The sequence below is a fragment of the Elephantulus edwardii genome, unplaced genomic scaffold (assembly GCF_000299155.1).
Source record: "Elephantulus edwardii isolate Elephantulus edwardi_28Jun2011 unplaced genomic scaffold, EleEdw1.0 scaffold00130, whole genome shotgun sequence".
In the NCBI taxonomy this organism is placed as follows: Eukaryota; Metazoa; Chordata; class Mammalia; order Macroscelidea; family Macroscelididae; genus Elephantulus; species Elephantulus edwardii.
In genome coordinates this window covers 1,743,662-1,764,412 of record NW_006399880.1, presented here as the reverse complement: position 1 = coordinate 1,764,412, position 20,751 = coordinate 1,743,662, and the positions used below count along the sequence as shown (strand labels likewise).

Sequence of the window (20,751 nt, the reverse complement as noted above, 5' to 3'; positions counted from 1 at the left end):
CCTGTCCTATACTGTGCCATTCTCACCATCTCTGATAGATTTGGGCCCATGATTGCTGTCACCATGTCAATTCCACTGTGTTGGGGTGTCTTCCTGTTTTTCACTGACCCTCCACCTTTCCAAGCATGATATCCCTATTCAAGGAATAGCCTCTCCCAGTAACACGTTCAAAGTATGTGAAATGAAGCATCACTATCTTTGCCTCAGGGTTGTACTCTGGTTCCAATTTCCCTAAGACATATTTGTTTGTTTGTTTTTTCAGTCCCTAGGATATTCAATACTTTTCTCCAACACCATGACTCAAAGCCATGGATTTTCCCTCTGTCACCCTTATCCATTGTCTAGCTCTCAGATGCATAGTAAGTGATTGGCTTTGATCAGGCACACCTTGATCCTCAAAGGAGAATAAAAGAGAAAGAGAAGGTTTAAAATCAGGAAATAATATGTGTTGCTAAGTTTTATGTTCCCTAGTACGTGCTGACTCAGCTTGGTTACCACTCCCTGAATACATGCTGTACCTGGCCCAGAGCCTGGACACCGATGTTGTTATGGTGGTGGTGGTGGTGTTAAATGCTGTTGAGTCTCAGATGACTCATAGCAACCCTATGAAGGAAAAACCTGAACACTTGTATAACTTTCATTGTTTCTTCATATTCATAGAGTTTCTGGAGGCAAGCTATTTTGGAAGTGGATGCCACTCCTGCTTCTAAGCTTGTTTTAATTGGGAAGTTCCACCAAACACTGCCCACCAGGGGTAACCATTATTGCATTTGACACATTAGTGTCACAATACTGAGCATCACAGTAACCATGAGTTATCTCTGTACAGCAAATAGACCAGTGCTAAACCACTTAGAAGAATGTGAGTACACTTTCACCCTAATCATCACCAGAACCAGCAAAAAAACCAAAAAACCCCTCTGTAGAATCCATCTGCTGCAGACGAATTTCAACCTGGATTCCAGCCCCCCATGAGAAGTCAGAAACAATGACTCCCAAATGTTAAAACATCCCAACTGCCAAACACAGTAAACTTGGTGTAACCCCGATGGCCAATCTCTATATTTAAACCCGATCTTTGCGTGCCCTCATGGTTAGAATGGTTTGGGTATTAGCTAATGTTCCTGACCTGCGTGTAATAAAAGGTTTGTGTGGATCACGACAAGCTGTGGCTGACTCTGAGAGGAATGGGAATCCCAGAACATTTGATTGTGCTAATGCGAAACTTATACTTGGACCAAGAGGCAGTTGTCAGAACAGAGCAGGGAGACACTACATGGCTCAAAATCAAGAAGAGGGTTCACCAGGGATGTATTCTGTCTCCATACCTTTTCAATCTGTATGCAGAGCAAATCATCCGAGATGCTGGGCTATATGAAGAGGAATGTGGCATCAGGATTGGTGGAAGAATCATCAGCAACCTGTGTTATGCAGATGACACAACCCTGCTTGCTGAAACTGAGGAGGACCTGAAGCGCTTGCTGCAGAAGATCAAGGACTGCAGCCTCCTATATGGACTGAAGCTCAACATCAAGAAAACAAAGATTCTCACCACTGAGCCAATTGGCAGCATCAGTATGGATGGTGAAGAGATTGAGATAGTTAACAGTTTTAGTTTTCTTGGCTCCATAGTCAATACTCTTAGGTACAGCAGCCAGGAAATCAGGAGGCAAATTACATTGGGAAAGTTGGTTGTGAGGGACCTCTCAAGAGTACTGAAGAGCAACAATGTCAGACTGGAGACTAAGGTGCACCTGATCCAGGCTATAGTCTTCGCAATTATGTGCTATGCATCAGAGAGTTGGACAGTGAATAGGGTTGATAGAAAGAGAATTGATGCCTTTGAGCTGTGGTGCTGGAGAAGAGTGTTGAATATACCATGGACTTCTAGGAGAACAAGCAGGTTTGTCCTGGAGAGGGTGAAGCCAGAATGCTTCTTGGAGTCAAGGATTCTGAAGCTTCATCTGACATACTTTGGGCATGTTGCAAGGAGGGACTGGTCCTTGGAGAGGGACATCATGTTTGGCAGAGTGGAGGGGCGGTGAAGGAGAGGAAGACCTTTGATGAGATGGATCCATTCTGTGACTGGAGAGGTGGGGATAAGTGCATTTTAGATGGCTAGGTTGCCACAGGATAGAAGAACATTTGCTCTAAATGTACAAGAGCTCTTCTTGTACATAGGGTCGCTATGAGTCTCAAGCGACTCTATGGCACATAACAAGAACAACAACAGCAACAACACAATCTCCAATATTGGATGAGTGTTTAAATCTTGCATTTTCTGCCATAAGTATCATCTACATAAGTTGTTAATGTATCTTCCTCTGGTCCTGATTGCACATTCTTCTTCATACAGTGCAGCTTCACAGATTATATGCTCAGCATACAGTTTGAGTAGGTATAGAGAAAGGATTCAGGCCTGATGTACACTTTTCCTGATCGTAAACATTTTCTTGCTTTATTTATACAATAGTTTCTTGGTCTAGGTTTTATATGAGCAAAAGTAAGTGTTCTGAGATTCCCATTCTTCCTAAAGTTAGCCCTTTCTAAACCCAGCTTGAATTTCTGGTTTTTGTCAATGTATTGTTCCCGCCATTTTTTTATGATCTTCAGCAATATTTTGCTTTAATGTGATATTACTGATATTGTTCCATAATTTCCATATTATACTAAATCACCTTTATTGGGAACAGGAACAACTATGGATCTCTTCTAGTTAGTTGACCAAGCACCTATCCTCCAAATTTCCTAGTATAGTCTGGTGAGCACATCCAGAGTTGTTAGCTGAAAAACATCATTCAATATCCTATTTATTTCTGGAGCCTTATTCTTTGACAGTGTCTTCACCATAGCTTAAATGTCTATTTTTGTCACCATTGGCTTTTTTTTTCTTTTTCACCATTGGCTTTTGTTCATATGGTACTTGCTGAAATTTTTCAGTGTCAATCTTTTTCTGTGTGTGCACAGTGAGTCTGTGTATTCTTTCCATATTCTTATAATGCTTCCTGGGTCATTCAAGATTTTTTCCATAGCATCTCTAAGTATTGCAACTCGGGACTTGAATTTGTTTTTTCAGTTTTTAGAGCCTGGGGAAAGTTCAGCAAGTTCTTCTCTTTTTATTCTCTGACTCCAGCTCTTTGCACATTTCATTATAATACTTTTTGTCTCTCAAGCTACCTCTCCTTTCCCCAGTAAGTCTTTTTCGATGGCCTCATTTCTCATGACAACATGCCCAAATATTTGACATGAGGTTCATCTTCCTTGCCTCTAAGGACCACACTGGTTGTACTTCCTTCCAAGACAAATTTGTTTGTTCTTTTGACAGTCTTCCACTTATTGCTGTGGAGTTGGAACCAACTCATAATTGATTTTCTAGTCAGTTTTCAGAGACTGTGAATTGCATGGGAAGAGATTACTAATTTTTTTCTAAAAGCCACTCATGGATTTCACTGGCCAGAAGAGCACCATTTCGGTTACAGGTCCCTGAGGACCAGATCACCACAGCCCTTGGCAGTCCATGGTATATCCAATACTCTTCACCAACACCACAGTACACAGACATTAGTTCTTCTTTGGACTTCCTTATTCTTTGTGCAGCATTCATATGCATATTAAAATTAGTATAGTTTGATGTCCGAAGAAATTAAATCTTATCTGACATCCTTGCTCTTTAGCCCTTTAAAGTGGTGCTTGACAGCAAATTTTCTCAGAGCATCATCTTTTGATTCCTTGATTGCTGCAACTACAGATGTTGATTGGAGATCCAAATAAAATAAAATTCTTAACAGCATCAATATTTTCTGTCTGTTGGTCCTACTGATCCATTTAAGAGGATTTTCTTGTTCTCTGGATGTTGATATGTAACACATATTATAGCCTTTGATCTTCTGCAGTAAGTGCTTCAAGTCACCTTCACTTTTTGCCATCAAGATTGTGCTATGTGCATAGCCTCAGTTCTTGATGAGTTTTCCTCCAGTCCTGATACCACCTTTTTCTTAATACAGTCCTTTTGGATTATGTGTTCAGCAAACAGATCGAATTGGCATATTGTATGGACTCAGCCTTGTCCTACATTTTTCTTGATTTTCTTTAATGATACTTAATCTTCTTTGCAGGGAGCCCTGGTAGCTTAGTGGATAAGGAGTTGTACTACCAACATAAAGTCAAGCAGCTAAAATCCACCAGCTGTTCTGCAGAAGGAAGATATACAGTCTCCTTCCATGCCATTTACAGCTTCTGATAACCCACTGAAGGGCCAGCTCTGAGTTGATTTCAACTAGACAGCAACGAGTGAGTCTTTGGGAAAGACAATCTATATAGGATCATTAAAAAAAATCCATACCAATTTTAGAAGAAGAAAGGCCAAATATGTTCTAAGACAGGAGAAATAAATATGAATCAAAGCTCTGGATTTTAGAGACAAACCTTAGAAATATGCCCAAGATGGTGGGTGAAGGATATTACAGTCTAAGGAACCACCTAGAACAAACCCTATGGGATAGAGACTGAGAGAGGTGATTGGTTGGTTTTTGGTTTGTTTTTTTAAAAATCTATATCTAATCTATCTATCTATCTATCTATCTATCTATCTATCTATCTATCTATCTATCTATCATCTATCTAATCTAGTTTGAGTTTCCTTGCTTTACTGAAAAAGACAGAGTCAAAGGAAAAAAAAATCCGTTTGTTTGGTAAACAGCAGAGGATCATTTTATTTGCATGTCTCCTTGACTTCTAACCTTCGCTAGAAGACTTTACCTGCTTTAAATTATCAGCCAGGAACACAATGTATGCACAGCAGAAACCCAGCTGGGTGACTAAAAGGAAGAGGATCACAGTGTGCCTGGAGGGGAGGAAGAGAGAAAGAGAAAAAACTTGTTATAAAAGCGATTAGCTTGTCAGTTCATTTCTTTGCCATCTAACCCCATTCCTCACTGTTCCCTGAAGCCTTGGTCTTGTCACTCAAGCCAATTATAACACAGTAAGAAAACAATGGCATAGTTCTCTTAAGTGTATCTGTATGTGGTGAAATTCTTTATGGTCAGGAACTTCCCACCCCTTCCATCCCTTCCTCTGCAGCATTCTCATAATTCACAGTAATTGATACTGGATAGTACACCTAATGTTATTAGCTATCATTAACATAAAAATATTATTATGTCATGTTGGCATCATTGTGAGATACTGAGAATAATACAGACAAATAATACCTGATCTTTACGTTTAGTGGTTGACAGACTAGTGGGTAAGATGGACAAAGATTATTACAATATGACATCAGGAGGTGGGCATAAAAAAAAGATGTTTTACCCACATTATAGTTCAGATACAAAGTCTTCCTAGATACTTGAGTGAGAGCCTTAAAGAACAAAGAATTGAAAAAGGGAAAAATGTGAGGAGAATAGCTAGAGAGAGAAAGATGAGGTGGAGAAGGAGGAGGCTGCCAGGTGGAGTGTTCATTGGAGGTGACAAGACTAAGGGTAGGAAACTGGGTAGAAGATTCTCATGATAATGGAGCTGGCAAATAACAAGTCTGGACAAAGACATGATCTTCAGGATTTAGAGAATGAAAACATTTGAATATTCAAGTGAAAAAGCATCCTGCTTGGCTGACATTGAGTGAGCCTCGCCTGCTTTCACCAAAGTGCACATTTTTAAACAAAGCATATTTGCTCTGCACTCAGCTGGAATTGCTTCTGGACTTCATGGTGAGTTTGGATCTTTCCTCCCTGCAGTTCAGAAACAATTGAACTCTGGGACTTTAACACTCATCGAATTGAAGGCTTAACAAAATAAACCATGAGACAGTACCTGATAACTCTCTTTCAGTATCAACCAATTTTACCTGAGCCTTGTTTAACACAAGCTCCCTCCCCTGTCTTTGCCCCATTTCAACAGGAAGTAGTTGTTAAAATATCTTCGCCCCTTTCCCCCTTTAAGATTAAATTGGGAATATAAGGTTGAAACCAAAGTGATTTCATTTTGCTGACTTTCTGACCCTATCCTGGGTTCCAGGAAATAGTAAATAATCTCATTAATGTTTACCCTTAAACATGGGTTTCCCCCCCTTATTTTTTTATTTTATTTTACTAGTTATTTACAAGTTCATATACATTATTTTTCACACTGGATCTTTCCCATTTACTTTGCCCACTCCTCCCTCCACCCATCAAACTGTGCGACTTATGATTAACTACCACCACCCCTCCCTTGTCCATCCTTAACCCTCTCTGCACACTCTCCCCACCCTTAGATTCTCATACTTGTTCTACAATAATGGTCTTATACAGTATTTGTCCTTATGGGACTGAGTTAGTTCACTTATGATAATGCTCTTCAGTCCCTCATAAGTTAGATAGCAATTTACAAAATCACTGCTCCTGCATGCTGCATAGTATTCCACCATTGAATGTACCAATATTTCTCAATTCATTCGACTACAGTTGTACATTTGGGCTATTTCCAAGTTCTTGCTATCGTGAATAATGCTGCTATGAACATTGATGTACAAGTCTCCATTAGTGCCTCAGTTCTCATTTTCTCAGAGTATATTCCAAGAAGTGGAGTAGCTGGGTCATATGGAATTTCTATGTTCAGCTTTTATGGTTTTATGACTCACCCCAGGAGATAAAACAAGGGGGGCTAAAATAAGGAAAAATGGCCCAGGCCCTTCAAACTGCTGTGACTACCCCATCCAGCCAATGTAGAATGGATAAATACCCTACTCTTTCCTCTGTTCAGTGCTGACATTAAACTTCAATACACTTTCATCGAAGTGTGCATTTTAAGTACATTTAAAAGCATATTTGCTATTAAAAAACAACAAACTCACAACCACACTGCTCTTGAGTCAGGACTGATTTATAGCTGACGCTCCAGTGGATTTTCAGAGGCTGTAGATCTCCTGGGTTATGGCTGACATTGAGAAGAATGCGAACCCCAGACCACTTAATTGTGTTCATGCAAAACTTAGCCCACCAAGGAAGACATTCAGATGGCAAACAAACACATGAAGAAATGTTCAAAATCCCTAGCTCTAAGAGAGATGCAAATCAAAACAACTATGAGATATCATCTCACCCAGTAACAATAGCAAAATTTAACAGAACAGCAAAAAACAAATGCTGACAAGGTTGTGGAGAAACTGGAATCCTTATTTACTGTTGGTGGGAGTGTAAGATGGTGCAACCACTATGGAAGGCAGTATGGCACTTTTTCAAAAAGTTGGAAATAGAAATACCATTTGATCCAGCAATTCTGCTACTGGGAATACACCCCAAAGAAACATAACAGCAACCCAAGCAGATATAGACACACCCATGTTTTTTGTGGCTTTGTTCACAATAGAAAAAAAGAGGAAAACAACCTAAATTCCGATCAACAAACGAATGGATAGAGAAGCTGTGGTAAATTCACACAATGGAATACTATGCTGCATTGAAAAGCAAGGAACTCATGAAATGTTATTCAAAATGAGTGACCCTGGAAGACATTATGCTGAGTGAAATATCTTAGTCACAAAAGGACAAGTACTGCATAGTTCCACTGTTGTAAAACGGGACTGAGTGGAGACTGAGAAAGTGGGTTGAGTGGAGACTGAGAAAGATGGGATAAATTATGTATACTGCATTGAAACAGATGAGGGAGAGAACTATTTAGAAGAAAGATATGATTAGGTATTATTTTCATGATAGGAGTCCAGAAGAAAGGCTGATGGAGTAGGCTTGGGAGGAGGGACTGTATGACAATGAAAGAATTTTTCTTTTACTTTTCAAAGAGAAGAGCAAACTGGGAGGGAGAGGTGGGTAGGGAGAAAAGTTTAACAATGAATGAATGGAACTACAAAGTCTCTGTAAACTTTCACTAAAATTAATAATTAAAAAAAAGAAAAAAGGAAAAATCACTAATAACTCGATTAATTAATGATAGAGGTGATATCACAACAGAACCAGAGGAAATTAAGTCTATAATATCAGAATATTATGAAAAGCTAGACCTCTTTAAAGTACTGAGGAGCAATGACATAATTCTGGAGACTAAGGTGCACCTGATTCAGGGCATAATCTTCACGATTACTTGCTATGCATCAGAAATTGCACAATGACTAGGAATGATAGCAGGAGAATCGATGTCTTTGACCTGTGGTGCTTGAGAAAAGTACTGGAGATAGATGGATAGATAGATAGATAGATAGATAGATAGATAGATAGATAGATATAGATAGCTATATAGCTATATATACATAGATATATAGATATATATACATAGATATATAGATATATATAGATAGATAGATAGATAGATAGATAGATAGATAGATATCATGGACTGCTAGGAGAATAAAAAAGTTTGACCTAGAAAGGGCGAGACCAGGCTACTCTTTGGTGGCAAGGATTCTGAAGCTTCTTCTGACAAACTTTGGACATGTTGCAAGGTGGGACCAGGTCTTGGAGGGGGATGTTATGCTTGGGAGGGTGGAAGGATACCGTAAGAAAGGAAGACCCTCAAAGAGATTGATTGATTCAGTGACTGGGGTAATGGGAGTGTTTTGGAGACAGTAGATTGGCACAGGATAAAGCAAGGTTTAGGGCTGTTGAACATAGGGTTGTTATGAGTTGCAGGTGACTCGATCGCACATACAACAACAACAACAACAACAACAAACTCTGATGAACTTGAAAACTTAGAGGAAATGGACAAATTCCTTGAAACTCATGTTCTACTCAGATTGATACTATCAGATGTGGAATACTTGAACAGACTCATCACAAAAGAAGAAACTGAAAAGGTCATTAAAAAACTCTCCTGAAAAAAGGTTCTGGACCAGATGACTTCATGGCTGAATTCTACCAAATATTCAGAGAAGATTTGTCACCAATTCTACTTAAATTATTTTTTTAAAAAAGGAAAAAAAGGAACATTCCCAGAGACATTCTATGAAGGAAGCATAACTCTAATACCCAAACCAGGCAAAGATACTACCAAAAAAAGAAAACTACAGACCACTATCTCTCATGAACATAGACACAAAAATCTTTAACAAAATCCAAGCCATTAGAACCCAAAAGTACATTAAAAAAAATTCATCATGACCAAGTGGGATTTATAACATGTATACAAGAATGGTTCAACATAAGAAAAACAATCAGCGTAATTCACCACATTAACAAGAAAATAACAAGAACCATATGATCTTTGCAATTATTGCAGAAAAGGCATTTGACAAAATCTAGCACCCTTTCCTGATAAAGACACTTAGCAGAATCAAAATACAAGGGAATTTCTTCAATATAGTGAAAAGTGTATATGCAAACCCAAGAGCCAGTGGAGAAAGACTAAAAGCATTTTCCTTGCAAACAGGGACCAGACAAGGATGCCCACTGTCACTACTTCTATTCAATATTGCAGTGGAAGGGCTTACTAGGGTAATACAGCTAGAGAAGGATATAAAAGGCATCCGGATTGGTAAAGAGTCGGTTAAACTGTTGCTAAATGTAGATGATATGTGGAAAAAACTGTTGGAGCCAGTGGACCAGTTTACTAGGGTTGTAGGATACAAGATCAATATCCAAATATCAGTGGGATTCTTCTACAGTAACAAAGAAAACACAGAGAAGGAAACTAAGAAAGCAATACCATTTACCATAGCCAAACACAAATTGAGATACTTGGGAGTAAACCTAACTAGAGACACAAAAGACCCGTGCCAACAAAACCACCAAACATTTCTGCAAGACAAGATAAATGACCTAAATGAATGGAAAAATGTTCCCTGTTCTGGATAAGAAAGCTCAATATTGTGAATCCTACAAAAAGCAATCTACATGTTCAATGCAATTCCAATGCAGATATCATATTCACTTTTCAAGGAGATCAAAAGGGAAATTGTCAGGGGGGATAAATCATGGGGGGAATAAATCAATTTGATGGGGGGGTAGTGAGGGAAATTGGAAGAATCTGTTCTGGAAAAAAGGTATTAGAATTTGTATATAACTGTTGTTGTTGTTAAGTGCTGTCGAGTCGCAGGCGACTCATAGCGACCCTATGAAGGAGAGTCCTCGATGCTTGGGTGCCTTTCATCCTCTCTCCAGGTTCATAGGGTTTCTGGAGGCAAGCTTTTACGGAAGTGGATGCCACTCCTCCTTCCAAATATAAAACTAGTATAATAAAAAAAAAAAGAATATCCTAAAAACAACATAATCACACCCATATTAGTAGCGGTCAAGAAATCAAAACAGGCTGCATTGAGAAAATCTGTTGTCAAAGGTCTCTCCACAGAGCCAAAGAGCAAGGATGTCAGTTTAAAGACTAAGATGCACCTTATCCAAGCTATTGTATTTTTAATTGTTTCCTATGCTTCTCAAAGTTGGGCAATGGATAAGGAAGACCAAAGAAGAATTGATTCCTTGAATTGTGGTATAGGTGAAGAGTACTGAATATTCTATGGACTGCCAAAATAACAAATAAGTCTGTCTGGGAGAACACCTTAGATGGTGAAACTTGGTCTCCCATGCTTTGGGCATGTTATCCGGGGGGGCCATTCTCAAAAGAAGATATGCTGGGAAAGGCAGACACTCGTCAAAGATAGGAAGATCCTCAGTGAGATAATTTGACACGGTGACTGAAACAGGAAGCTTGAGCCTGGAGCAGATTGTGACAATGGTCAGGATGGGGCCAAGCTCAGATTTGTTGTCCACAGGGTCACCTTCACTTGTAGTCTGAGGACACCTAAAAACAACCATCCTAGCTAACTGGATGGAAGGATGTAGTTATTTGTTCTGTGCTACACTTGAAAATATAAAGGTGTGGTGGAGCTGCAAGGAGGAAAACCAACAATAAGCCATAGAGTCTTGTAGGGATTTTCCCCTTCTTTCATCTATTATTATACACTCTTTCCCTAAAAGCCCTTCTACTGCACCCTGGCTTCATGATTGATGACTTCAATTCTGACTCTTGAATGAAGTTAAATTCCTATCTATACGTACAATCATTTGCTTAACCTCCACATAAATGCTTGTTGTTGTTATGTGCTGTCGAGTCGCCAGTGACTCATAGTGACCCTGTGTACAGCAGCCCTGAACTCTGCCCTGTCCTGAACCAGTCTCACTAATTCTGACACACCAACTCCCATTGCCTCAGTCACTTATCAATCCATCTCATCGAGAGTCTCCCTCTCGTGCACTGGCCCTTTACTCTTCCAAGCATGATGCCCTTCTCCAGGGAGCCACTCCTGGCCATGTGCTCAGAACATGTGAGACGGAGCTTCAAACTCCTAGCCTCCGAGGAGTAACTTGGCCCAAAATAAAGGTCATCAGAAATCTGAGTTGTTTATGACTCATCTTTTCCCAGCATCCAATTAATTAATAATCAAACCCACTCTTCTCCTTCTCATTGCCATTGGGTTATTCCACTCCACCATTGTCACCTGCATGGCCATGGTCAACAGCTTCCTTACTGGTCTGACTAAATAAAAAACGACTCTTGCTCCCTTAAAATCTAGTCTTGCATAAGCCAAACAGATCTTTATGTAATCAATGTAAATATGATCACATCCTTGCCTAAATCCTTCAGTGCTTTCCTGGTTGCTTTTAAGAAAAGAATAAATCTCTACGAGGGCTCAGAACACCCTGCAGCCTAACCTGATCTGACAGCAGGATCCTTTTCCTCTCTGACTTTAAGTTGCCTGGTCTTTGTGTATCTTGAAATTGCCACATACTCCTTGCTTTTCCTGTGCTTTTCCTTCTTTCTGGAAGGTCGAGGGCTTTGCCCACTTCCAGAAAATTCCTCATTTTCCCATTTCTTCCTTCAGAACTCATCACAAGCTGTTTCAGCTGGAAAACTTCCTCCCCTGCACATGTCACCTTACCTGCTTAGTTGTTACAGGTTTTTGGGTTGAACTGACTCATATCTGACCTTCCAGTGGCTTTTCAGAGGCTGTCAATGGTATAGAAGATTGCTCATATTTCTCCCAGGGAACAGCTGGTGGATTCGAACTGTGTGCCTTTAGTTGGCAGCGCAGCTCCTTACCACTGGGACACCAATGTTTCCTTCAGAGTACTTATCCCTGATGTTATTAAAAAATGGTGTAATAGCTGTCTTTCCCACTGAATTATGGGCTTTGTGAGGGCAAATTGTCATTATTTGTCTCATTTCCCCATGATTTCCCAGTGCCTGGTTGTGTTGTTAAATGCTTAAGGAGAGTATGACTCTTAGAAATGTTATGAATAACAGATCTGAACTCTGTCCTATCCTGTGCCATCCTCATCATCCAGATAAACTTCGGCCTATTGCCACAGACACTGTATCAATTCATCTTGTTGAAGTTCTTCTCTTTTGCTGACCCTCCACCTTTCCAAGCATGCTGTCCCTCTCTAAGGAACAGCCTCTCCTATCAACATGCTCAAAATATGAGACAAAGCTTCATCATGTTCTCCTCCAAGAATCACTTTGGTTGCACTTTCTGTAAGACATATCTGTTAGGTTGTGTCATCCGCATATGTAGGTTGTTGATGAGTCTTCCTCCACTCCTGATGCTACACTCATCTTCATAAAGTCCAGATTCTTGAATGATTTGTTCAGCATACAGATTGAAGATTGAATGGAGAAAGGAAATAGCCCTGAGGCCTAGGCACTGGTGCATAGTAGCAATTGGATAAATGTTGCTAAATAAAAGAGGGAATCATATCAAATCTGAATAGCAAAGCACCCTGTCACTCTCCAGTGACAAAGGATAAAAGGAGCGTAAAAGGAGGACCTGGGCAGAGATGTTGTCAATGAACACCTTCCACATGGATAGTCTGACATTTCATGCCACATGAACCACATTTCCAGGGAAAGAAGACAGCAGAACTTTCACCCAATGCCTTCTATCTCATCAGAGGCAGAGCAAGAACAAAGTACCTTCCCCAGCGGGCATGGTTCCGGAGCCAGGAGCTAGGACTGGATTCTAGTCCATGCATCACTGTGTCCCCATAGTCCATGAAGGGCTTGTTATGCCTGCAGGAGAGAGCACATACACAATCATCAATAATCACTTAACCCAGGGTCACATGCTCAAAAGGCAGGAAGTAACGAGCAAAGCAGGACCCAGCTGGACAGTGGGAAGAACAGACCTGAAGACATCCAAGTTCTAATATGGGCTCTGACAACTGGTAGGGTTTTCTTGATGGCTTAATTTTTTTTCACCTGTCAAATGAGGAAACTGCAAGATATCAAGAGTAAGAATGTCTATGATGCACAGTATTGTATTTTTTTTTTATTGACATGATTCTCCTGGATCCTCAGAACAATTTTCTGAGGCAGGCAGGATGAGCATGCATGGTTTATGCTCAATTTACAGATGAGCCAAGCAGATAAGCAGAATGGCCCAACTGAAATCACTGAATGAATAATGTGGAGTCCCGAGGTAATGTAAACGTTTAACACGCTTGGCTGTTAACTGAAGGTTAGAAGGCTTGAGTCCTCCCAGAGAAGGCTCAGAAGAAATGAGTAGTGGTCTACTTTTGAAAAATCAGAGCTTGAAAATCTTATGAAGCACATATATAATTTGGCTTTTGGTGAGTAACATGGCAGAGCCTTACTCTTTTCTCTTTTTAATGGTCTTATTGGGGAAGATTAGCAGTTAAACTCCTATTCTGTATCAGTGGTACAAAATGTTTGTGTTCAACTCTTTACCTAAATTTTGGCAATATAATCCACTTAGAGGGACTGTGGAAGAAAGAGCTGGCAATCACCCACTAAGACTGACTCTCACTGCCACTGAATTGGAACCAATTCACAGCTGACTTTCCTTTGTGTTTATGAGGCTGTAAACTCCATAGGAGGTGACTGCCCATTTTTCTCCTTTGGAACCTCTGACAGATTCGAACCACCAGAGAGGCACAACTTTTGAGTTAACAGTACCAGTCTCTCCACAAAGCTCAACTAAGGCTACAGTTAAGAAAAGATGACTCAATGGCAAACACCAACAATAACACATGAAGTACATATCTAAAATGCCTCTGAGAACCCTGCATCAAAGGAATTGACACAAGAGTGCTGCTTTCCTCACCTGTGGCAGAAGTGGCGGGCACACTTCACCAGGATTTGCATGCAGTGGCAAGCCACCAAGCCGATTGCCAGCAAGCTGAGAGGGCCCAACTACAGGAGGGAGGAGAAAGGCAGGGGAGAGAAGGAAACGGGTTTAGAAGAAAACAGAAAAGAGGGATTTGGTGACTGCAGACATGCTGAGAACTCAAAGAATTTCCCAGAAAACTGTTTTGCAAATTCTTTTGAGCAGCAAAAATTATTCTTTCAAACACAATCTAAAATCAAATTGGCAACAGTAACTTGAAAGGTTGGATAAGAAAACTAGAGACTGATGAGTTTATGTAAACAGAGGATAGAGGGTGACAATGGTTGCATAACTTGAAGAAAAACAATGAATATGGCTGAATTGTACATGGAGAAATTGTTGAACATTCGGCTGTGTATATTTTCAACAACAAAAGTCAATTACTAATAGAACGATGACTGCAAAAAAACAACAACCCATAAACAAAGCCATCTGAAGCAGAATTCCGATAAGGTATAATTAAGCCATTATAAAGGGCTGCTGTGGTTGGAATAGCATACACAATTATGACCACATATCAAGAATGGTCTCTGAGGAATCCTTGAGGAAATGCAAAGCTCTCAGAACACATTTGGAAGATGGTCAGAGTCCAACTCTTGCCATTTTAAAAGGGATTCTGGGGATGGACACTGAGGTTCAGACCATAGAGAAACAATTGGCCAAGAGCACTGTATGTCTGTGGCCAAGGCAGATTCAAATTCAAGTTAGATGTCTGGACTCCATGTCTGGATCCAACTGCCTCCCAGGATGACTGCTCATTTCAGACCACTATAAACAATTGAGAACCTCTCCTCCCACCACCCAGGTGCCCACAGCCCCACCAACACAAGCCCCCCTTACCAAAATGCCTGCGTTCTTTATGGCCAGGGGGAGCCCCAGGATTCCTGTGCCCATGTTACTTTTCACCAGGTGAACCAAGGCCTGGAATCCTCTACAAGAGAAGGACGTAAGAAGATACAGGTGTGTGGAGATGAGAGCCAACATTAGCCCTTCATAACAAGCCAAGACTTGGGTTAGGAGATATGTGGTCATCTCTCAGTTACCTTGTTCTTGCCTAGCACAACTGGATCTATAGGGCTGGATCTGTCTTGGTTTTAGCAGCTAACACTCAGATGTCATCATAAGACTTGATGCCAGATACTATGTTAAGCGCTTTGCAAAAAAAAAAAAAAGAAAAAGAAAGAAAGAAAAGAAAAGCCAATAATGTACAATTAAGCAGTTATAAGTGGATGTTGTAGTGGGAATGTTGTTGTTGTTATGTGCCGTCGAGTCGTTTGCGACTCATAGCGACCCCTATGTACAACAGCCCTAAACCGTGCTCTATCCTGTGCCAATCGCATTGCTTCTGACACACCCATCCCAATTACCCCAGTCACTGAATCAATCCACCTCATAGAGGGTCTTCCCCTCCTGCGCTGTCCCTCTACCCAGCATGATGTCCCTCTCCAAGGACCTGTCTCTTCTTGCAACATGTCCAAAGTATGTCAGACGAAGCCCCAGAATCCTTGCCTCCAAGGAGTAGTCTGGTTTAACCCTCTCTAGGATGAATCTGTTTGTTTTCTTGGCAGTCCATGGTACATTCAATACTCTTCTCCAGCACCACAGCTCAAAGGCGTCAATTCTCCTTCTGTCTTCCCTAATCATTGTCCAACTCTGATGCATAGCAAGTGATTGCAAAAACCATGGCCTGTATCAGCCGGACCTTAGTCTCCAGAGAGACACCGTTGCTCTTGAGTACTTTAGAGAGGTCCCTAACAGCAGACTTTCCCATCACAATACGTTTTTTGATTTCCTGGCTGCTGGTGCCAGGAGTGTTGACCATGGAGCCGAACAAACTGAAGCTGTGAACAATCTCAATCTCTTCGCCATCCATCCTGATGCTACCGATTGGTCCAGTGGTGAGAATCTTTGTCTTCTTGACATTGAGCCTCAGTCCATACTGAAGGCTGCACAGAATTTAATTTTCTGGTCAAGAGTATAAGAAAGGCACTATATATGATCCTCCTTATTTTGCAAGTGAGGAAGTTGAAGCACAGAGAGTTTTATTAGCCACTTGTCAAGGATATTGTTGTTTGTTGTTGTTATGGGCTGTTGAGTCACCTGCGATTCATAGTGACTATATGTACAACAACCCTAAACCCTGCCCTATCCTGTGTCAATATCACTGTCTCCGACATCCCTACACCCATTACCCCAGTCACTGAATCAATCCACCTCATAGAGGATCTTCCTCTCCTGCACTGTCCCTCCACCCTCCCAAGCATGATGTCCTTCTCCAAGGACCGGTCCCTCCTTGCAACATGTCCAAAGTATGTCAGATGATGCTTCAGAATCTTTGCCTCCAAGGAGCAGCCTGACTTAACCCTGTCCAGGATGAACCTGTTCATTTTCTTATCAGTCCATGGTATATTCAATACTCTTCTCCAGCTCAAAGGCATCAATTCTCCGTCTATCATCCTTAGTCATTATCCAGCTCTGTGATGCATAGCAAGTGATTGCAAAGACCATGATCTATATCAGGTGCACCTTTGTCTCCAGAGTGACACCATTGCTCTTCAGTACTACACACACACACACCAGAAACTTACCCAAGTGCTGCTTCAGAGACTTTGTTCTTCATCTACAACTGTACTCAGCTGCCTCCGAAGGCAATAATAATAAAAATAAAAGCACTCCCAAACTTCATTGCTGCTGAGTTGCAATTGACTCATATCTACTCTCCAGAGGGTTTTCAAAGGGTTGTAAATTGCGCAAGAGGATATTGTCCATCTTTTTCCCAAGGAGCAGCTGGTGGATTTTAACTGCCTACTTTTGGATCACCGGAGCTCCCCAAAACAAGTAACAGGACAACTCTATTTCATAGCTGAGGAAACCAATGCTTCAAAAGGGGGGTAGTGACCATCCCAAGGTAAAAAAAACAAACAACAAAGAACAAAAAAACCCACAAAAAACTATTAGCAGAAACAAGGATGAACTCAGAGAAAAGGACAGAAAGCGAGATGGGGGAAGACATCCGAATGAATAGATCAGATACTTGGGGCCCTGGGTGGGGTCTGGGGACAGAGTCATATGGAGTTTGGGCTCAAAGACATCTTGTCACACTCCCTCCCCCCTCATTTAATTTCCATATTCCCCCCTCTCCCCTTGCCTCTGATTAATTCTCTATAAAAGCCTTCACTTTGGTGACTTATTCTGAAAGTAAATGGAAGGGTTTTGGAAGGAACCTGGTCTGTGGAGTTGGATAAACCGGAATTCAAGCCTGGGATTTTAACAAGCTTTGCCATCTTGAGCAACCTGTTCAACTTTGCCAAATTTCTTCAAATGTTGAAAAGAATTGTCCCAAATATCTGTTAACTTTATGCTAAGACTCTTAATTCTTAATCTTACTTTCTCTTAAGGGTTAAGGAGAATAATTAGGAGAGGGAGAGAATGGAGAGCACCCTGCCTTTGTTCCTCCCTGTGAAGTCATCCTCACGGACAGACCACTGCACTTAGCTGCCCGTGATGGGTATGTTTTGCAATCAAGTGCAGGTCAACTGATCCCTTTGGAAATTTCTAAATGGCTTAAGAAATTAGTCCTTCAGGCAACTCATCCAACTCAAGAACAGAATTGTGTAAAGCACTGGACTGAGATTGAGGACATCAATGTTTTAGGCTTGACTTCATAAAAGTCCCAACAATCAGCCCTTACTGTGACGGGGACTTTATGCTCAAACCACCTTCACAGCCACCATTAAACAAACAAAAATTCCACAACCCCGATCTTGATCCGTATCTTTATAAGAAGAGACTACCTCATCTTCCTCCTTCAGAGCAATGGGTGGATTTGAACCACTATCTTTTGGTTAGTGATCCAACATGCAATGCATAACACACTACACCACTACTTCTCCATACAACAACTGCCTTGTGGTTAATTCTGATTCATGATGACCTTATATTAGAGTACACTACAACATTAAGACTCTATATCACTCTCTGTCACACCCATATTGCTGTCAAATTGGTTCTGAATTAGCTGTTCTGACTACAGTGGGTTTAAAAAGCTGTAAACTATAGAGGAAGAGCTGGTGGATTCGAACCGCCAGAGAGGCTGTCCTTGGTTTAGCAATGCAACTCTCTATGGTCTAAGCCACCAGAGCTCCTCCCAGGGCTCCACGGATGTATAAACCTCTCAGTTGTTTCACTTACAGAACAGCAGCTGGAACACAGAGGGGTGCTATCGCAAGCCCAAGCTGGTGAGCGGCTCTGTGGGTGTTGAAACCAACTCCAGAGGTGCCGTGTTCACTCCGTCACTCTTTCCCCCTTCTAGCTACAAAGTCCCCTCCACCTCTGACTTACTTTATAGCTGTGATTCTTAAGAATCTGACATTGCCTTTAAACTGTGTGGTCAGTTCAGGACACAGAACTAGATGGTTCCCTCAAGGCCTCTAATTGAGAAATATCATCCACTATGGATGGTGCCAAGGCTAGAGTGCTCTCCCTCAGGGTCAAGTTCTTAGCAGCTCTTTTTAGGACTAGTCCTCGCGGGCAGATAAACCAGGACACAGTTAAAGTCATTGTGGTGGTCACTAAAATGCCCTGATAGATGGGAGGGGGCTCTTCTCCTTTGAGGACTTCTCCCTGTCACTCTTTTCTTAGTCTTTAAATCACACTGTCACCAATTTTTTACTTGTTTAGTTTGTAGGGAAGCTGAGACTTAGAGATGAAGCAGCCAAGCTTAGAGAACTCAGATTTGAGCCTCTGCCCAGTACTTTCTACCATAACAATGGTTTTTACAACATTCTTCTTAAAGCAGCAGAACCTCTCTACCAGCAAGTTTCCTTACATTTTTATTTTACTTTAAGCAAATGAACTACTCTGGTTGAAGGGTGGGAGCTCTGGTGGCCTTGTGAGTAGAGAGTTGCACTGCCAAACTCGACGGTGCACGATTCAAATCCACCAGCTAGCTGCTCCACAGGAGAAAGATGGTACTTTCCTCTCATGAGATTTTACAGCTTCTGAAAACTCTCTGGCTGAGGGGTGGGTTCCCATTGGAAGAAAGGAATTGGAGCCCTGTAGTTTGGTTTTCCTGTCCACCTTTGAAGACTGTATTTATCTCAGACTGAAAGTCTTCTAAATGGTCTCACCCCTACCCTGGAAAAATAGAAACCACCAGAATCTTCTATACACCGTGTCATCACAATAATTTCTGCTAGAACTAGAAGCTGGGAGGACTGCAGGTTGGAGGCAGGGGAGAGGCAACACTTGTTTGTCAGGGACACCACTGCAGCTTTGAGTTCAGCTTGCATTTTTGCCTCCGTGAAGCTGGGGGCTCTGCTTCCAGGAGGACTGACCAAGAACAACACTGACTTTGGGGCCATCACTGGAATCTAGCCCTCCTCATCCTGCCAGTGACTCAGGATATAGCCTCAGGTTTCCTCGTGAGACAATTTGAGATCTTGGAGCACAATTTTATTGGCTTTTATAGAGCTAATGAAGCATATTGTGCTGCTCACCCAAAGATCAACGATTTGAATCCATCTGGTTCTCTGAGAAAGATGGGATGCTCTGAGAGATGGAAGACTCCTCTCATTAAGATTTACAGCTTTGGAAACCTGATCGAGGACAACGAAGTCAGAATTGGCTCAACGGTAGTGGTCTAATTAATTGGTGTGTGTGTGTGTGTGTGTGTGTGTGTGTGTGTTTACTTTCCCAATATTCTACATTCTTGCCTTCCTGCACTCTCATCCCTACTTAACCTCTCACTCTACCTTTCCCAATCTTAATTTCCCTATGTGCACAAGGGGATAGGAGTAATGCTCAAGTCACTCAGGCATTCTACCACTGCAAGCTGCCAGGCTGGAAGGCAGAAAGAGGGGGACTTACGTTATGCGTTTGGTGTTCTCCGAATCTGTCAACTCTGAAGGACTTCCTTCAACGAAGCTGGAAACCTTGCTCTGCTGGTTCTTGGTATTTTCAGGAGAAGACACAATGTCCAGTTTGACGGAAACAGGTTCCTGGGAAGCCCTGCCATTCTTGGGCGAAGGCATGACTGCTTTAAAAAGGGAAGATTCAGGATGGTTTGAATTCTGCCCCCTACAGAGACAATGAGGGTGGTCTGCAGTTAGGTACAAAGTGGCTTGTCCTTATGAAGTTCAAGCCAAACTGGAGGGAGGCCCCGCCTACATTCTGAGAGGTCCCGCCCACCTCCAGGAGGGGGACCCTTCTGGTGGAGCCTGGATTTTCTGCTGGGAGTAGCAGTATGAGGAAGAGGAAGAGGAGAAAGAAGAGGAAGATGGAGAGTAAAGGGGGAGGAGGATGAAGAGAGAGGAGGAGAAGGAGGAAGGAGGAGAGGAGAAGGAGAGAAAGGAAGAGGGAGAGAGGAGAAAAGGAGGAGAGAGAGAGGAGGAGGAGAGAGAGGTGTGAGAGTAGGAGGAGAGAGGAGGAGGGGAGGAGGGAGAAGAGAAGGAGAGAAAGGAGGAGGAAGAGGGAGAGGAGAATGAGAGGAGGGAGAGGAGGAGGAGGAGAGAGGAGCAGGAGGGAGAGGAAAGAGAGGAGAGAGAAGGAGGAGCAGGAGGGAGAGGAGGAGGAGAGAGAAGAGGAAGAGGAGGGAGAGGAGGGGAGGAGAAAGAGGAGTGAGAGGAGAAGAAGGTGAG

The 20,751-nt window shown here is 41.8% G+C and overlaps 1 protein-coding gene across 1 annotated transcript in view; it reads right to left on the bottom strand.

The window, feature by feature from the left end:
- SLC36A2 (solute carrier family 36 (proton/amino acid symporter), member 2) overlaps window positions 1-20,145 on the bottom strand; it is a 64,025-nt gene extending 43,880 nt beyond the window's left edge. The window contains exons 1-5 of the mRNA XM_006893742.1: window positions 19,982-20,145; window positions 14,954-15,044; window positions 14,051-14,139; window positions 12,901-12,996; window positions 4,759-4,843 (exon numbers count right to left, since the gene is read on the bottom strand). Coding sequence (XP_006893804.1) covers window positions 4,759-4,843; window positions 12,901-12,996; window positions 14,051-14,139; window positions 14,954-15,044; window positions 19,982-20,145 — 525 coding nt within the window. The remainder of the gene's footprint in view (window positions 1-4,758; window positions 4,844-12,900; window positions 12,997-14,050; window positions 14,140-14,953; window positions 15,045-19,981) is intronic.
- Between the last annotated feature and the right edge of the window lie 606 nt (window positions 20,146-20,751).